Source organism: Engystomops pustulosus, chromosome 9 (genome assembly GCF_040894005.1).
Source record: "Engystomops pustulosus chromosome 9, aEngPut4.maternal, whole genome shotgun sequence".
NCBI classification, from domain to species: Eukaryota; Metazoa; Chordata; class Amphibia; order Anura; family Leptodactylidae; genus Engystomops; species Engystomops pustulosus.
Window position 1 is genome coordinate 97,807,441 of NC_092419.1, and position 17,860 is coordinate 97,825,300.

General features: G+C 46.9%; 1 protein-coding gene across 1 annotated transcript; it reads right to left on the reverse strand.

Moving 5' to 3' along the window:
- Positions 1 to 12,536: 12,536 nt before the first annotated feature.
- Positions 12,537 to 14,134, reverse strand: IER5L (immediate early response 5 like). Its single transcript, XM_072124377.1, has one exon. It carries the CDS (start codon positions 14,053 to 14,055, stop codon positions 13,264 to 13,266), a length of 792 nt encoding a protein of 263 aa, XP_071980478.1. The 5' UTR covers positions 14,056 to 14,134; the 3' UTR covers positions 12,537 to 13,263.
- Between the last annotated feature and the right edge of the window lie 3,726 nt (positions 14,135 to 17,860).

Below are 17,860 nucleotides of genomic sequence, written 5' to 3' on the forward strand. Positions count from 1 at the left end.
GATAAGAAGACATGTTGGTGGAGGTAGTGTAATGTCCAAGGCGATGTTCTGTCATCCTGTGGATGTTACCTGGACACCAACACCTACCTAACCAGTGTACTTATCCACCCCCCACCCCGAATTTATCCTTTCCTCCATAAAACCACATCTCAAGACCCTATAATCGAGGAGTACCAGCCCTAATTTCAGTGGTAACTGGTCCCTTTCTAGAAAACTTAATGATCTACCAAAAATAAGGAACGTTTTAGGGCTCCATGTCCTCGAACCATACCTCTGATACCTCACCTATGTTCTACCATCTCACAGTTACCTTCCCAACCATGAAGAGCTGAAGGCTTAGATATCTCACATGGACAGAATGATGTGTAGGAGGCCAAAGGACTTGTTATGGATCGGAGAAACCATAAGTAGAACTTCTACTTAGTCAACCATGTTCCTCAATGCCAAGAAATTGTGTTCCCATGTTGGCATAACCATGCAGAATGTGAGCTATCTATATTATCATGCTAGTCACTTGTCCTGTCATATAAGTAGCTGCGGCCACAGAATACTAACAACGTCCATATGTCCTCCTCCCGTGTACCATCAGACACCCTGTTTATACATGCAACTCTGGATCCTGAAAGGCCCGAAGGATTAACAACAGGGGGTCCCATGATTTTAATAAGTTTCCTTTAAGATTACAGGCTCCCTTGGTGTCTCCAGTCCGGCCAGAAATACAGCTTGAAGATCTATACTCCCCCTGGAAGCCCCAGTGTATGGTACGTGCAGAACAGAACAGGACGCACTCAGACAAGACGAATGGGAACAGACTGCCATGGTGTAAACTGCATTTGTCTTTCACATTACGCCCTAACATACCTCCCTCGTGATGAAAACTGCTTATTCTAGCCCGGGATGAATAGAAGGTTATAATCTGGCGCATTTCATCTAATATTCCCTTGTCCATGTACCAATCCTGCCTTGTACTGGGGGTGGGATTTATGTTTCCGAGATGGGAATTAGTTGATGGAACAGTTCCGACCTGAGGTCCACGTAGATGTGGACACACAAAGTACACGTGGATGTAGATTTTTGGGATTGCAGTATTATCTTGAAATGATTGTACTGTAGGTGTAGACCTGATACAACCCAACCATAAGAGAGGTCCTCCAAATAGACAGTAGGGTAGGATCAACTAGATCTTATCTAGATTTAGCTTTACAATATTTAAGCACATGAAACCTTTGGGTCCATACTCCTCCATCACATGTGTTCCATCTGCGTGCCACCATCCATCCTCAGGTAGACATGGGTCAGATGTTCAGATCACTCAGTGACCCCACTAGCACAGATAACTGTAGGTACATGTTGATCATTACCTCTATGTATAACTAGAAATGATCAGGGCCCAGAGCCATATCCTAAAAGAGCCCACGCCCGGCTCTGCTAACACCCACCCTCATAGACACGCTTGTTACCAACGCCACTGCCCTGTAATTACTTCTTGACCAATTTGACACAGATCCTGGAGGTAAAAGACCAGAGTTGTCTTATTGTTAATAGCTACTACACATCCATTGCTGTGGACTAAATATAAGATGTAGTGCAAACTGAGGGACAGTCTCCTCTTGGTATCTCCTACTGATCCTGACAGCTTGTGCCTGGTAATTTACGATGATGTCTACAGCTCGTCGGAAGAGAACGCAATATTGTACTCGATGTCCTCAGGAAGATAAAATGGCACATACATGGGGATGGACTCATTGTGTCACTGGAAGGTTGGTATTAGATCTTAAGGTGACCTCTTGTTCGTCAAGGAGATTGGTGCTCCGATCACCAAGCCAGAATTGTCTCCTTTAGGCTATTGCTTCTGATCAAGAAAAATAATCCATAATGAGGTACTAAGTCCTTCACTAAAGTCATCGTAGGACTGTGCCGGATGATGAACAGGTTGGAGAAGGTTGTTCATGGCGCTACACAGGTAGAGCCAATGGAAGATAAAGCCAAGATCATAAGTCAGTCAATCTGCCATGTTATAGGAATAGGAAGAGTTCTGTCACTCAACCCAAAAAAAGTGTAGGGATGTGACTAATCAAGAGCCATGCCCAATCTTCAAAGTGCTGTTCCTCAAACCCTAGGTGGTAGCAAGTTACCAAAACGACGAGTGGTCAGAGCTAGAGTTCAGAAGACCAAAGATGTTTGGTAAATGAACACATTACTATATGGGGCATTGAGCAAGTTATCATGACCTCTCAGCGTCCATGTATGAGACGTAGACTAGGCCTTAGTGTGGGCACCAACTAGAAGATGATCTGGGAGTATGCACACCACAACCCCTGCTGAGACCTCTCAGATGACTTGGATATTGAGGACTTGAATATATGGGTCTTATTGGCAAGAAAGGTCAAGCTAAGACACTCTCTGCACCCACTCAAGTCACGGCCCCAAAAAGTCTCCTGTTCAAATGGGGAGTAATTGTTCTGTCCCTCATTACATAGGCTTTCCATTAATGCTGAAGGGAGATTAACCAACGGCACCACCCACGTCCTCAGGTTGTTGCTGGTATTACATCTTTGCTTCTTCAAGTTAAAGGGGGTTTGTTGTAATACCTCTCATAACCTGTTGGCAGAGGGCGGCCATATTTTTCATATTTTGCACCATCCCTTTAATGCTTTGAGGTCCACCTCCTCCTCCGGCCACTGATACCAGAGTGTATTAATGTTATTTGCTGAATATACCTTGCAAATCACCAGAAAAGGCTCAGAGATTGTTCCTTTAGATCCAGGCTGGCACCAATGCCTCATGACTAAAGCGCTATGAATCTCTACATAGCACTAACATGCTGTGTGGCGCTGTACAGAGATCACATACACAGGTTTCCAGAAGGGGCCACAGTCTAATTTACCAATCTCCGGCACATATATTGTGACTAATTATGTTTTTGGAGTGTGGGTGGAAACTGGAGTACCCTGAGGAATCCCCCACGGATACCGGGAACTCAGAATTTGGCTCGTGTTTGTCTTTGCTCAGCTGGGAAAATACAGGGAAGGTAGAAGAATCAGGGACTCTGTGGTTTCAGGATGTAGGTAGGGAAGGGTAACGGGTTAACCATCATAACCTCTTCCAAGGACACTCTAAGGGCTGATGGCCCGACCAGAGGAATCAGGATTATCAGCGCTGCCATGTCACTCCACAGCCGCCTGCATTGTGCAGCTGGAAATTGGCTGCAAACTGGACACAAAGAGAATATCATGTGCAAAACCCGAGCAGAGAGATGCCTTCTGTGGTGGGCATTGTGTGCACTAAATAGATACCCACCCCGGCTCATACCGGCCGTGCCATGGCCTCCATGTTTAATCTTGTCCGGAAGGGTCAGGCTTATAATTTCCTCCATACAACGAGGCCTCTACACGACAGGGGGGACATTGCAGACTCGGACCTTGTGAATGGCACATATTGAATGGCATAAATACAATCTCTGTTCAGCTGCTGGCCCGGTGGCCCGGGGCTGTTGCCCTCTTTCTGCAGGTCACTGGTGAGTGCTGATCTGAAGGGCTTTCACGCTGGACAGAGAGGATAGTGTTAGGGTTGTAAACAGTTGGCTTTGTTTCTCGCATGACCTCTCCTAGTCTGCCCAACTCCATCCCATATGCTTTACAGGACAATATCAGCAGCTTCTGACCTCTGGAGCATGCTGGGTCTTGTAGTTCAGCCAAGGTTGTGAAGAAACCACGTGTGGTGTTCCTATATTTTGCCATACATAAAAGAAAATTCACCGCTGATGGAGGCCCACCTCCTCTGAGAACATAAGGATGGGGCATGATGAGATGTCAGGGGAGACGTCCCCCGTACACTCCACTCCACCTAGAGTTGTCTGCTTTGGTCTTTTTCAGGGTCTTGATGGAAAGGTTGTTAATATCAGATCGGTCAGACGGGTCTGACACTTAGGGCCAGTCGGAAGAACAGCCCCACTCCTTGTGTAGGGGCTGGTTTGGGAAATGACATCTCTAATACTCAGTCAAGACGCAGTAAGTACCCTTACACATCCACAAGAGGCCACCTGAAACGATAATCTGAAATTCCATGAGAACATCACATTTTGCCCACATATGCAGGTCATTTATTTGTACCTTTGGAGTCCTGCAAGGCTTTGGAGATAGATGAGGGTTTTCCTGTTGTTGGAGAGTTCACCGCTGCAGAAGATCCCATTGACAAGGGTATAGAGAGGCAGCTGTTACGGGTCTGTGGTGGGAAAGGGGGGCTGAAGCAGAGGTTGTCCACATCCCCCTTCATCATGGGTGGTGAGAGCCTGTACAGGCCTCCAGAGACAACTCAACATTCACAAACAGGCACGAGGAGCTGACCCTAGTGTCATGACGACCTTCCCGTCCACCAGGACTTTCTTGTGGGATTCTCAATGTTGTGTTGTCTTATATTCTTAATTTTCACTAAAATTAAATTTGAGGACACACAGACAATACTGATGATGTATAGGATGCTGAAATGTTTCAGCATGTTATGATGTAGCTTTAGATTTTCCAATTTTTTTAAATATCTGATTAATAAAGTAGTGAGAGACTTGTGCTCAGGCTCCTAACCCTCTTCTGGAATTGTGTTCTGAGTAATCGGAGATAGAACGGTTACTAGGAATGTGTCAGCCTATAGTAATGCGGCTGATCACAGCTTTCTGGCATTGTGCAGACTGCAGGGAGGGAGGGAGCAGCTGTGCCACAGTGACACCACACAACCCTCCCATCTTATGTGGACTTAGTAATCAGATTTTTCATACAAGATTAAATTTGTGTCCTGCTATGTGAATAAAATGGAAAGAGAAATCACCAAATGTTGAAACATATTTATGCAATGCTAGTAGAGGATGTGGCATTTCTAGGGCCCCAAGCAAAATGACAACTTGGGGCCCCGCCAGGGCTGAGTCCCACCTTGAATGGCAGTGTGTCCAGAGGGCAGGATACTGCAGAACTATCTGGGCAAACCCAATAATAGACCTTATAATGCTCCAGTTCTCTACCACAAATACCTATGTGAGAAGCCATATGTCCACCAGGGGGGATGGTGCCCTACAAAGGACCTCCCATGCGGAGAGCCGCCCCTGTGCTTATCCTCCAAATGCAGCAATGATATTAGTAGTAATATTAAGTAGTAATATCCCTGTATTTCCGGTTGATCCCAGGGAAATCCCACCCTGGATATATAAGGAGGTATTTTATAAATGTGCCCAAATTATAGTCTGAACTGATTCTGCCAAATATCATAGTTGGCTGGACCCAATGATATCAGTGGGATTGGACAAACATACAATATATATATATATATATATGGGTGGTGGTGGTAGGGGGGTCCCTGCCTCCCCCGATGTCTGTGAAGAGAAAGATTAGGCAGAATTTCATCAAGCCCAATGTTTAGGTTCTAAGGGGAGCATCTGTCACTAGAGTTGTCCGTCTCCTCCGATTACATGCACACTCCAGCCATGACTGCATGTCAATGGTGCAAGTCAAGGGGAATATCCGGGTGTTATGCTACCTATTGTGTATCAGGCCGATATCTGTACTTCCATTACAGCGGTGGAGCTTCGAACCTTCACTGAAATCTTGAAATCTTATCATATGGATCATTCCAACTTGGTAATTTCCCTACAGCGCCTCCACAGGGGAAGTGGAGTATTACACCGGGCTTATTCTAACCAATAACTAGTCTATGGGATACAGAAACGGAAGAAGAGATACGGTTTAATTACCTTTTTCACCGTCAACAAGAGATGAGGATCCGTAACAGGATGTAGGACTATATTTAGGACTTTGGAGCTTTACAATAGGTAATCCTGTATCTCAGTTCAGCTACTAGCCACACACACACAATTTATGCTTGGCCCTAATTCATTCAATACTCAGAAGAATTGACCCAGGTATCGGCTCCTGGTAAATGAGAAACGGCGCCTCTCATTGGCCATCCATCCATCCGTCTCTATATATATGTGGGCAGTGTAACCCGTGGGTATGGTTGGCACTGGGTGATCCAGATATGGGAGTCATGTGCGGAGGACACTCTGCAGAACAGGACGGTTTGGGGTTATTTTGGCGCTCGAGCTGCTGAAAGACTTTCTTGTCTTCTCTCTTCAGCCAAGGGCTGTTTGTAGTAGTGGAGATTACTAGGAGCAGTCTGTGCCGAGGCTGCAAGGACACGCTGAGCGCAGGAGAAACTCAGCCACACAACATCGCTGTCTGTACCGCTCCAGTCACAACTTGCGTCTGCTCCAGCAATTTATTTCTACAGGGGTTAATGTGGTGGACAAATCTGGTCCTTATTAGCAAATGGGGGATTTACAGAGCGGTGTAGCAGTGCTGGATTTGTTATGTACTTGCTTTTGTGCACTTGGTTGTATTCTACATACGACAAACTCGGCTCTGCTGCATTGGGCACTGAGTACTGGTGGAGGTCAGTGGCTATGGGCATGGGGTTGGCACCTGGTGGGTATAAAACTAGTGCCCACATAAGTCCACAATGGTGACTGGTGTTTTGTATGGAGAGGATGGGCTTTGGTTCTCCATCACTCATGCCTCCCATTCAGGTTGGTTACACTTTCATTCTCTCGTCTATACCCGTGTGTCAGTGTAGCTCTGACATTATATTAGTAAAACAGGAAGTTAAAATAATAATAATAATTTATTTATATAGCGCACACAGATTACGCAGCGCTGCACAGATCTTGCCACCAAATCAGTCCCTGTCCCCAATGGGGCTCACAATCTAAACAACCTACCAGTATGTTTTGGAGTGTGGGAGGAAACCAGAGGACCTGGAGGAAACCCACACAAACACGGAGAGATCATACAAACTCTTTGCAAATGTTGACCCTGGGACTTAAACCCAGGACCCCAGCGCTGCAAGGCTGTAGTGCTAATCACTAAGCCAAAATTAAAAGGATAAACAGAGGTTTAGGTCACTCCCAAAAAATGTAAATACATAGAAATATACCCCTAATTTATCTGTTATAAAATGCTGATATAACGCCAGGATCAGTGGGGTTTGACCTCTACCAATCCTGATAGTGAAGGGGCCACAGGTGTAAATCTAGCAATGTTTTTCTCTTGGCTGTAATCTGGCTCTGTAAAGACCTGTAGCACAGAGCCATCCAACACCATTCAAGTGTTGGGATCGGCGAGTGGTCCCCACCACTCACAAAGCATCCACATAATTTTGGGTCCCCAAATGAATTCAATGAATCAACAAATCATCTGTTATCTACGGGAGAATCAGAGGAACTATTTAAATTTGCCTAAAGTGCCCCCACAGGTTAAATGATGCATTGCAGGCTCTCTAAATCTAAATCAATGGGCTGCCTGGCTAATTGGTGGATATGTTGCTCCTCCAGGGCAAGAGATGCTCTGTATGCACCTTTTATGTTCTGGTTCTAATATTAACATCCTGAACAGAGGATCCCCTCTGTTACCTAATAGGGTGTCAGAAAGTTGCCCAAAATAAAGTATCTCCCTTTAAATATTTGCTCCCTTTACCCATTCTAATAATGAAGGGGCCTTAGTTGTAAATCCAGCTCTGTTTTCTCCTGGCTGCTATCTGGCTCTGTAGAGAATTGCAGCACAGAACCATTCAACATCAAGTTGTCTAAAACAAAGAACCGCTATAAAGCAAAACATTAAAATAAAAGGTTATTTATATAATTTTTATACCCCAGAAGTGGTAGTTCTTAATGTGGGGCGGGGAGGGGCTAAACATTTAATTCAACTGAAATAATGTGATTGGTTCTTGTCCCGATGATTATTATTAATAATGACCATATATGGCCGTGGGATGTAAAACCTGTAACTTATTTACTATAAAAGCCTGATAAATGACGCCTCATCTATAAACAGTGGAATATCCCTTTAACTCCCCGCCCGCACGCGGATTTTCTGAGCTTATGTGGGTGATGAGAAAACAAGTTTTAGACCCCCAGAACAAGAGACAAGCCTGGTTGTTTCACTGAAGATCCGTGCCGACTGTCTTCTCTCTCTCTCCAGCCTCACATCATGATTAATTTATCAGGGGCTTATGAATATGCAGATGAGCTCGCTTCTCTCCAGCATCCCCAGCTATTTTTTTTAAAGGGCCAGTCAGGATTGGCTGAAGCAGCATCTTTTCCATAGCAAATTCCCCTCACATCAACATCATCTCCCAACACAAAATAAATGAGGTGCCAGCGATGCACTGAGCTGTGTGCGCCGGGAGCTTCCTGCGCAATGTGTCAGGGTGCACGAGGCTTTTTTGTTTTAGGTTTTTTTCGGCAGCCTTGCTCATTGTGTAGTACATGGTGGGTAGTGTCATGTCTACAGAACATTGCCTCTAATTTTCCAATCCCCCATCATGTACTATGGAGTTATTTTTCCTACTTGCTCACATTCCCAGCGAGCGGAGGGGGGTTGTTACATTGTATCAGTACAGACCGTTCTCTGGTGAAACAATGAAGCACAAATCTCTCTCCCATCCCGGACTGCAGACTGATATAGCTCCTTCCTGCACAGATACATTGCAGCAAACCATCAGCTCTGTGAGCAGGATCCTGATGGGTGTAATAGGGAATATTATGTTACTATTTACTAAAATCCGGAAAGTTAGGAGCAACCTAAGAATAGAAAGCTACATTCTGGCTTCATGTATATGGGCTCTGCATTAGGGGTAATGTGTTTTAGATACTTTGTGTTTTGAATGACAAAGGGGTGGGGCTAAGCAAGATGGTTGGAGCTAAAGTTAAGGGGTGGCGTAAAATGAAACAAAACATGCACCAAAATCCTCCGGTGATATCTTTAGCCAACCTGGTATTAACCTAATCCATTGTGTATTAGAAATTTGCATAAAGTTTTGTTTTGTAACCGTAAAGGGATAACGACATATGCAATAATTATACCCAGAGAGTCTTTGAATCCCTTTATGCAAATTAGCTCTCCTCTAGAAAGCAGAAAACTCTCTCTCTGGTGCCACCTACTGGTCGCCATTAGAGGAACTAATTTGCTATTTTGTCCCCCCAGAAGTCTTCGTTCAGAGGCAAAGAACAGTCTCTATGCCGATTGTTTACCGGAAGCACAGCTAAAATATAGGAATCTTATTTCCTCTATTGGATAGTGAGCACCTTATAGCAGAACAGCACCCCAAAATTTACTGGTGGGGAGGAGTAGTGGTTAAAAAAAATAAAATTATATAAATTTTATATTTTAAAAAAATGCAGATTTTCAAATATATACAAAATAATCTCATATGGATGGTTACGGTCATGGAGATATTTGTTAGCCAAGGCTTCCCTGTAATGACAGGAGGAGGTAACGGCGGGCTGTGACCTTGGTCCGCGCTCTCCAGCCCTGCTGGTGCACACATAAAGGCTCCGCAGCCCTAGTAGGGAGCAGCTGCGGGGAGGAGAGCGCTCATTTGCATACAGCAGATAGCACATGTGCTGCCCAAAAACAAAGTACCAACCTCTCTCTCTTGTGGGTATGACCCATCACCCACCTTATGCAGCTTAGGAACTTTGCACCAGTTTTTTTTTTTTTTTTTCTGAAATTTGGGTTCTTTTTGATACATTTTTAAACTTTGATATGTTGGTTTTTTTGGGAAGTCACGGATGGCAGTTTGGAGACTCTATCCCCTGCCCACCCAGCGTGGTGTGGTGGATGGCACACTCTGCCCCGCCGGTGTATGCCAATTACCCTCACCTACGTGTGGGATGTAGGATCTGGACTGCGGTTGCCATAGTGACGCGTTAACATGTGTCCGTTCCCTGACAGCGCCGTTAAATTACCCCGGGCAAAGTGGCAAGTGCAGTTGCTGTGGTAACACCATGTGACTGCTTGGCCGAGGCTGTGTGCTGGTACATTGTGTCGGCACAGGTTACACGGTGAGGTATGCAGAGATTATGCAGAGCAATGTGGAGCCACTCCTTATTGTCAGGTACATAGAGTCACCCAGCCGGACTAACCAGTTCAGGGGAGAACTCATTTCCCTATTGCTCTGTGTTTGCTTCCTCAATCCACTTCTACACAATCCTCCCTTCAGTGTCATGGCCAGCGCTCTGCCAGCCCCTCTGTGCCTAATAATAGCCAGCACCCCCTCTCCTTGTCGCCTTCCTTTGTACAGCAGCCTTTCCCTTCCCCTCCGCACGCTCTGTGCTGTTTATCAGCTGCTCCCAGCACATTCAGCCCTGCACTCTCTTCAGATGTAGCAGAGCTGAATTTGTCTTTTGTCTGTGCCTTCCCAAGCGCAGCTGCTGCCCCTTCTTGTTCCATATAAGCCACATTATGGCAAACCACACACTCAGCTCTGCTACATCTGCCCTTCCTTCCCTGCCGCAGTGTCTGTGTCCCAATCTCTCCAAGCACGGAGCAAACACTGCAGCACCAAGACAAAAATTCTCACCTTGCCCTTGTCGCAGTCCAACGCCATTTACCTCCGAATTGGTTAAAAACCAAAAAAAAAATGTAATTTGTATTCTCACTTTATTTTTTTTATTAATTGCAATTGATTAACTTATTTCAAAGAATTAGGACAAACGAAGCAAAAAAATATAAATAAATGTAATAATAATAATATAATATAAAAAAATATAATAAATATTGGGGAATGTGTTGGAAAAATATTTTGGAAAAAAAAAAAATCTGCGATTACAGTTTCCCGATTAAATCCCCAGCGTTTGCCCTTGCAGATTTTTTTTTTTAATTTTTTTTTAAGGAGAAGGAAAGGAAAGAGCCGGAGTCAGGGCTTTGCACTTTACAGCGGAACTAAGTTGAGCTATAGAAAAAGCTTTGAAGAAGTTTGAAAAATCACAGCAATCCCGCCACGGTGTGTCAGGGGACAAGAACTGCGAGTGATAAGCTCTTTCTGCAAAGATTTGGAAATATTGGTATTATCACACCTTCCAATAGAGCGCAGGCTGTCATTCCCACACTGCGCCACTAGGAGGAGCTCTGGCAACTGCGAGCGGAGCAGCGGCCGGGCTCATCGCTAGAAACATCGCCTGCGATTCTATAGCACAAAATAAAACTAAGAAAAACAACAAAAAAGGACGAAAAACGCAGCTTCAATAGTCGACATTAGCTCCTTATGTTAAAATGTAGCCGCAGCTTAATTTTTCTCTTAATTGCAGCTACTAAAGCACCGCCGCTTCCTCTTCCTTTATGGGATTCTGTAGACATAAGATAGAACATAGTGGTGCAATAGTCTGCACAGAGCAGGATCGATGCCATCTACTCAAGCCACTCTGCAAAACCTGCTTTATGCTTCTATGTAGCTGCACATAGCGGGTGCCACCCCCACCCCAAGATATAGGGGGCGCTCTCCACAGATGCTTCTCCCATTCATAGGTCTTCCTGCAGGAGGGGGTCAGGGTCATCATTTAAAAGGGATAAAAAAACAAAACAAAAACACACCACCAAGTGGCGCAGAGCAGGGATAACAAATACACTGGGCACGTGCAGAGGACAGGGGGGTGGCACCGACATCAGGACCAGGACTACCCCCTGCCTGGCTGAATATGGGCACAAGTAATTGGGGTGCAATAGTCAAAAGTTGGCACTAACCAAAGTTCTCCTAAAAAGGGCTACTGCACCTTAAGACGTACACGTAAAGAGGTGCCCAACCTGTGCCCCTCTAGCTATCACTACATCTCCCAGCATGCCCCCCAGCTTTAGGTGTGGAAAACTATTTCTCTCCCAGAGTGCCTTGCTCTAAAGACTTGCCATTAGGAGAATGGGTAGCAACTTTTGGCTGACAACAGGGAAAAATAGACTATGCTCCATAGAGAAGGGAAAGGGTGAAGAGAGTATGGACTATTGAGGCTGGGAATGGTGGGCATAAGCAGGTTGGCAGCACCTCTATCAACAGGCCCTATAACACTACCAAAGACTGACCCCATGGATAAGGAGATGGGGGCAAACAAGTCATCAGATGGGTGGAGACATGTTTGCCCCATCTAATAAGTGTGTAGACTCTTGCCCCCCCAGTTTCTAGGTAGGGGGCGAGGTAATATGTTGACATGGACAAAGGTTCAACCCCCCCAATAAATAAACTTGTAACAATCCCCCCCATAACTATGACTTTTCACTAAATTCTGAACGTTCAGGACCAGAGAGGCAGAAGAAGAAAAACTTTTCAAGAACTTTTTTGAATAAAATTTTAGTTTTTTATTTAAGATTATAAATTTAAACAAATAAATTTGAAACAGTTTTTACCCGGTGATATACAGTTTCAATATACACAAAATACAGGTCGTATTCCGAAAAAACACAAAAATAAAAAAACGTTTGGCAAAACGTCAGATCTGGTTACACATAGTGCTTGTAAAGTGAACGTTGGCACGGCAGGCGTCATTCCTAAACCACCTTTTTACAACAAAAGGATTAAATGCCAAAAAAACAAAAACAAATAATAGATATATATATATATAAAAAAAATGGACAGATCACATGACCAAACGATGCTGGTTTCATGAAGTCAGTTGAAGGCTGAAATTAGAACAAGTGAACTTTAAAGGGGGGAACATTCAAAGAAGGAGGGGGGAGATGCGGCTGCATATGAATATATAGTGTTATCAATGAGAAGGTGACAGGTCATCATCATGTTTGGTTTTAGGGGCTGGTAGTGGTGGTGGGTCCATCAAAAGTTTCCAGATCCCCCAAATCCAATACACCCAACCCCCCTCCCACCCCTTTTAAATTATCATCATAATAATAATCATTTGCCACAGTCTCACATTACTGGAAGTCACAACACAAGGAAGATAACAAAAAGTTACAATGTTGCCATTTCTGCCTTCATCTTAAAAACCTCCAAGTCACAACCAGAGAAGACCCGAAGAAGGGAGAAAGAAGATGACCTGCTTATTGTTCCTCTACAACCATTCATGGTCCTACAGGAAGGATAAGGCAGAGGAGGAGAACTTGAAGAGTCATCTTATAAGTGCTGGGATATAACAAGGTGACCCTTCTACTTCTCCTCCTCATCATCATCATCATCACACCAGGTGAGGAACCATCTCCATCCAACTTGCAATCTCCTAAAAAGTTCCTCAACTTGTGTGAAGCCCCTTCTCATGGTCTGCAGCCCCTTGTGCAACTTCTTAAGCTCCATCATCACAAAAATAAAAATGAAACAAAACTGGAACCAAAAAATAATAAAACCTCAGAAAATTAAATAGGTGCTTCTCTCTGCAAAAATAAAGTCCCAAGATATCTGTACAGGTCCTAGAAAAAAACAAGCCAAGAAGAGTCCGATCCCTCCGGCTTAGAAAGCCACTATGGCTCTAGTCCATGCCCCCAGGCTGGCCAGGGCTTGCTTGCCACATAGGTGCCCGTTCAGACTCTGCTCAGTGTCAGTCTGTCTGCTCATCAGCCCCGAGAAGCCGGAGCCGAAGATGGAGATGAGGTTGGAGATGTTGGAGGAGTCCGTGGGCTCCGGGGGAGCGGGGCACAAGTCCTCATACCTGCCCCTCTTGCAGGGCGCACAGTGCGGCTCCAGCTCGTCCTCGTCCCCCGTGTAGCCGGGCGGTAGGTACTTGCGCTTGGCGGGCAGCGGCGCCTGGCACGGGCACTCGTGGTGCAGGTAGCCGCTGTCCACGGTGGTGACTACGTGAGTGTCCAGGTCCAGCACGGTGGTGTGTCCGCAGTGCGCGCCCGGGGCTTCCTCCTCCGCGCAGCTCCGCGGGTAGAAGCCACTGCCGGGCTCCTTGGCCAGGGCGCAGGGGGGCAGCTCCAGGGGCTCGTCCTCCAGCGGGGGCAGCTCGGGCTGGATGCGGGGCAGCTGCTGCAGCTCGTCCTCCTCGTCCGGGATCTGCAGCGGGCTGAGCTCGGGGATGTGCTCCATGGCCGGGGCGCACTCCAGGGGCGGCTGCGGGAAGGGCTGGCGCCGGTACAGCTCGGCGTACCTCTCGCTCAGGTAGAGCTGCCGCGCGTTGCGCAGGACGTAGGACACGAGCAGGTTCTTGTGCAGCTTGATGCCTCCCCTCTGGGTGCGGGAGCTGTGGATCTTCCGCAGGGACAGGCTGATCAGGCTCTGCGCGTCCAGGGCGCACTCCATGCTGCGCGGCTACAGCTCCGGCCTCTCCTCCTCCCGCTTCCCTTCTACCAGAGCTCGGAGCTGCTTCTGCCTGATCCCCGGCTCTGAGACACTTTTATACCGCGGAGCCGCTCCCGCCTCAGCCGGAAAGGGCCAATGGGGCGCGCGGATCGCCCATGATTGACACGGCGAACACGCCCCCCGGCGGCGATCACAGCCAATGAGGTCATGGCGGGCACTCGGGGCCATTCAAATGCAGAAGCCGAGAATCACAGAGAAGACAGAACGGGGGGACATGAGGCAGAGCGGGCACAGAGCAGTGCCAGGACAGGGGGCACAGCCAGGACAGGGGGCACAGCATATACTCACAGAGCAGTGCCAGGACAGGGGGCACAGCCAGGAGAAGGGGGCACAGCATATACTCACAGAGCAGTGCCAGGACAGGGGGCACAGCCAGGAGAAGGGGGCACAGATTATACATACACAGCAGTGCCAGGAGAAGGGGGCACAGCCAGGACAGAGGGCACAGCATATACACACACAGTGCAGTGCCAGGAGAGAGGACACAGCAGTGCCAGGACAGGGGGCACAGCCTATACATACACAGCAGTGCCAGGAGAGAGGGCACAGCCAGGACAGGGGGCACAACATATACATACACAGCAGTGCCAGGACAGAGGGCACAGCATATACACACGGAGCAGTGCCAGGAGAGAGGGTACAGCATATCCATACAGAGCAGTGCCAGGACAGGGGGGTGGGCACAGCATATCCATACAGAGCAGTGCCAGGACAGGGGGTGGGCACAGCATATCCATACAGAGCAGTGGCAGGACAGGGGGGTGGGCACAGCATATCCATACAGAGCAGTGACAGGACAGGGGGGTGGGCACAGCATATCCATACAGAGCAGTGACAGGACAGGGGGGTGGGCACAGCATATCCATACAGAGGCACAGCCAAGAGAGAAGGGGGCACATTATATACACACAGGGCACAGCCAGGAGAGAAGGGGGCACATTATATACACACAGGGCACAGCCAGGAGAGAAGGGGGGCACATTATATACACACAGGGCACAGCCAGGAGAGAAGGGGGCACATTATATACACACAGGGCACAGCCAGGAGAGAAGGGGGCACATTATATACACACAGGGCACAGCCAGGAGAGAAGGGGGCACATTATATACACACAGGGCACAGCCAGGAGAGAAGGGGGGCACATTATATACACACAGGGCACAGCCAGGAGAGAAGGGGGGCACATTATATACACACAGGGCACAGCCAGGAGAGAAGGGGGCACATTATATACACACAGGGCACAGCCAGGAGAGAAGGGGGGCACATTATATACACACAGGGCACAGCCAGGAGAGAAGGGGGCACATTATATACACACAGGGCACAGCCAGGAGAGAAGGGGGGCACATTATATACACACAGGGCACAGCCAGGAGAGAAGGGGGCACATTATATACACACAGGGCACAGCCAGGAGAGAAGGGGGCACATTATATACACACAGGGCACAGCCAGGAGAGAAGGGGGCACATTATATACACACAGGGCACAGCCAGGAGAGAAGGGGGCACATTATACACATAGGATACCTATGGGATATACTAGATTTTGTACAGCTCTAATATATAGGGACACTTTGTGTGTAAATGTTGCATCCATCTGATACTAGATGTCATATAGATATTTATAGTGACATATTACATACATACATTAACCCATTTATGGAAGAATAAACCAAGATATGGAAATTGGCACAATCCTATCATACAATTCCATATGTTGGTCAGATTTGTACCCAGGTCCACAACCTTACAATACAATCTGTAACCTCTGAGATGCCACGATGAGCACCAGAGAGATATCTCTGGGAAGCAGGGATCATGCTCCATTATTCCTCCTAGAAATTGATGACTGGGGTCGTGTCCCTGCACAGTCCAACATGGTACAATCAGTGCAGGGTCATAGTGATACGGCCCCAACAGGTAACACATAGTTGACAATTTCCAGGAGGAATAGCAGAAGAACAGTCGCAACTTAAGCACAGAAACAAAAAATATGCTCCAGAATGTTAAAAAAAAAACCTTCTGCCCCCTTCATGACACTTACATGCATCTATCCTTACCAGGATAGGGGGCACTGTCCCACCCATGCCACCATCCAATCACAGGCACAAAGATCCACCAGGAAGGTTTATAGGATTGATATACAGTCATGGTCTTAAGTTTTGAGAATGATACAAATGTTAATTTTGACAAAGTCTACTGCATCAGGTTTTATAATGGCAATTTGCATAAACTCCAGAATGTTATAAAGGGTGATCAGCTTAACAGCAATTAATTGCAAACTCAATATTTGCCTAGAAAATTAACTTTTTCCCCCAAAACACATTTCAACTTCATTGCAGGCGCCTTAAAAGGAGCAGCTAACATGGTTTCAGTGATGTCTCCAGTAACACAGGTGCGGGTGCTGATGAGGACAGGGCTGGAGATCAATCTGTCATGATTAAGTAAGAATCACACCACTGGACACTTTACAAGGAGGCTGGTGCTTGGCATCATTGTTTCTCTTCGGTTAACCATGGTTATCTCTAAAGAAACACGAGCAGTCAGCATTGCACTGCACAAAATTGGCCTAACGGGAGAGTATTGCAGCTAGAAAGATTGCACCTCAGTCACCAATCTATCGCATCATCAAGGATTTCAAGGAGACAGGTTCCATCGTTGCCATAAAGGCTCCAGGGCGCCCAAGAAGGACCAGCAAGCGCCAGGACTGTCTCTTAAAAGTGTCTCAGCTTGGGGATGGGGCTCCCAGCAGTGCAGAGCTCAGGAATGGCAGCAGGCAGGTGTGAGGCATCTGCACGCACTGTGACACTGCGGAGACTCTTGGAGCAAGGCCTGGTGTCCAGGAGGGCAGCAAAGAAGCCACTTCTCCAGAAAAAAACATCCTGGACAGACTGATATTCTGCAAAAGGTGCAGGGAGTGGACTGCTGAGGACTGGGGTTAAGTCATTCTCTCTGATGAATCCCCTTTCCCATTGGAACATCTGTAAAACAGCTTGTTGGGAGGATACAAGGTGAGCGATACCACCAGTCTTGTCTCATGCCACCTGTAAAGCCTCCTGCAACCATTCATGTGTGGGGCGGCTTCTCAGCCAAGGGAATCGTCTCTCTCACAGTTTTGCCTAAAAACACATCCCTGAATAAAGAATGGGACCAGAATGTCCTCCAAGAGCAACTTCTCCCAACCCTCCAGGAGCAGTTTGGTGATGAGCAATGCCTTCTCCAGCATGATGGAGCACCTTGTCGTAAAGCAAAGGGGAGAACTAAATGGCTCAGGGAACAAAACAGAGATTTGGGGGGATATTTATCCGGACCTCTGTGCACGGCCAGTGGCACAGAGGCCCTGAAATAATAGCAAATACTAGCTTATTGCTAGCTTTTGCGATCATTTTCCCCGATCCAGTGGGGCGTGAAGGGGGGGGGGGGGCACGGCCGGACGGGAGTGCAGGAATGGACGGCTATCAGTCAGGATTTGGTGCGGAAGGTGATTGAGAGCTGCCAGGGAGAATTGCAGAGGTCCTGAAAAAGAAGGGGCAACACTGCAAATACTGACTTGCTGCAGTAACTCATTCTAACTGCCAATAAAAGCTTTTGTTCCTCATAATATGATTGCACTTGGTTTTATCACATACAGAAATACATCTGACAAACCAGAGGGCAACGGATCATGTGAAAATATAATATTTGTGTCAAAACCTATGGCCATGACTGTACAGAGGGGGAATCACACATGAGATGCT

What these genes read in the sequence shown, in the direction of transcription:
- IER5L (XM_072124377.1), bottom strand. Translation starts at nt 14,055, where the DNA reads ATGGAGTGCGCCCTGGACGCGCAGAGCCTGATCAGCCTGTCCCTGCGG.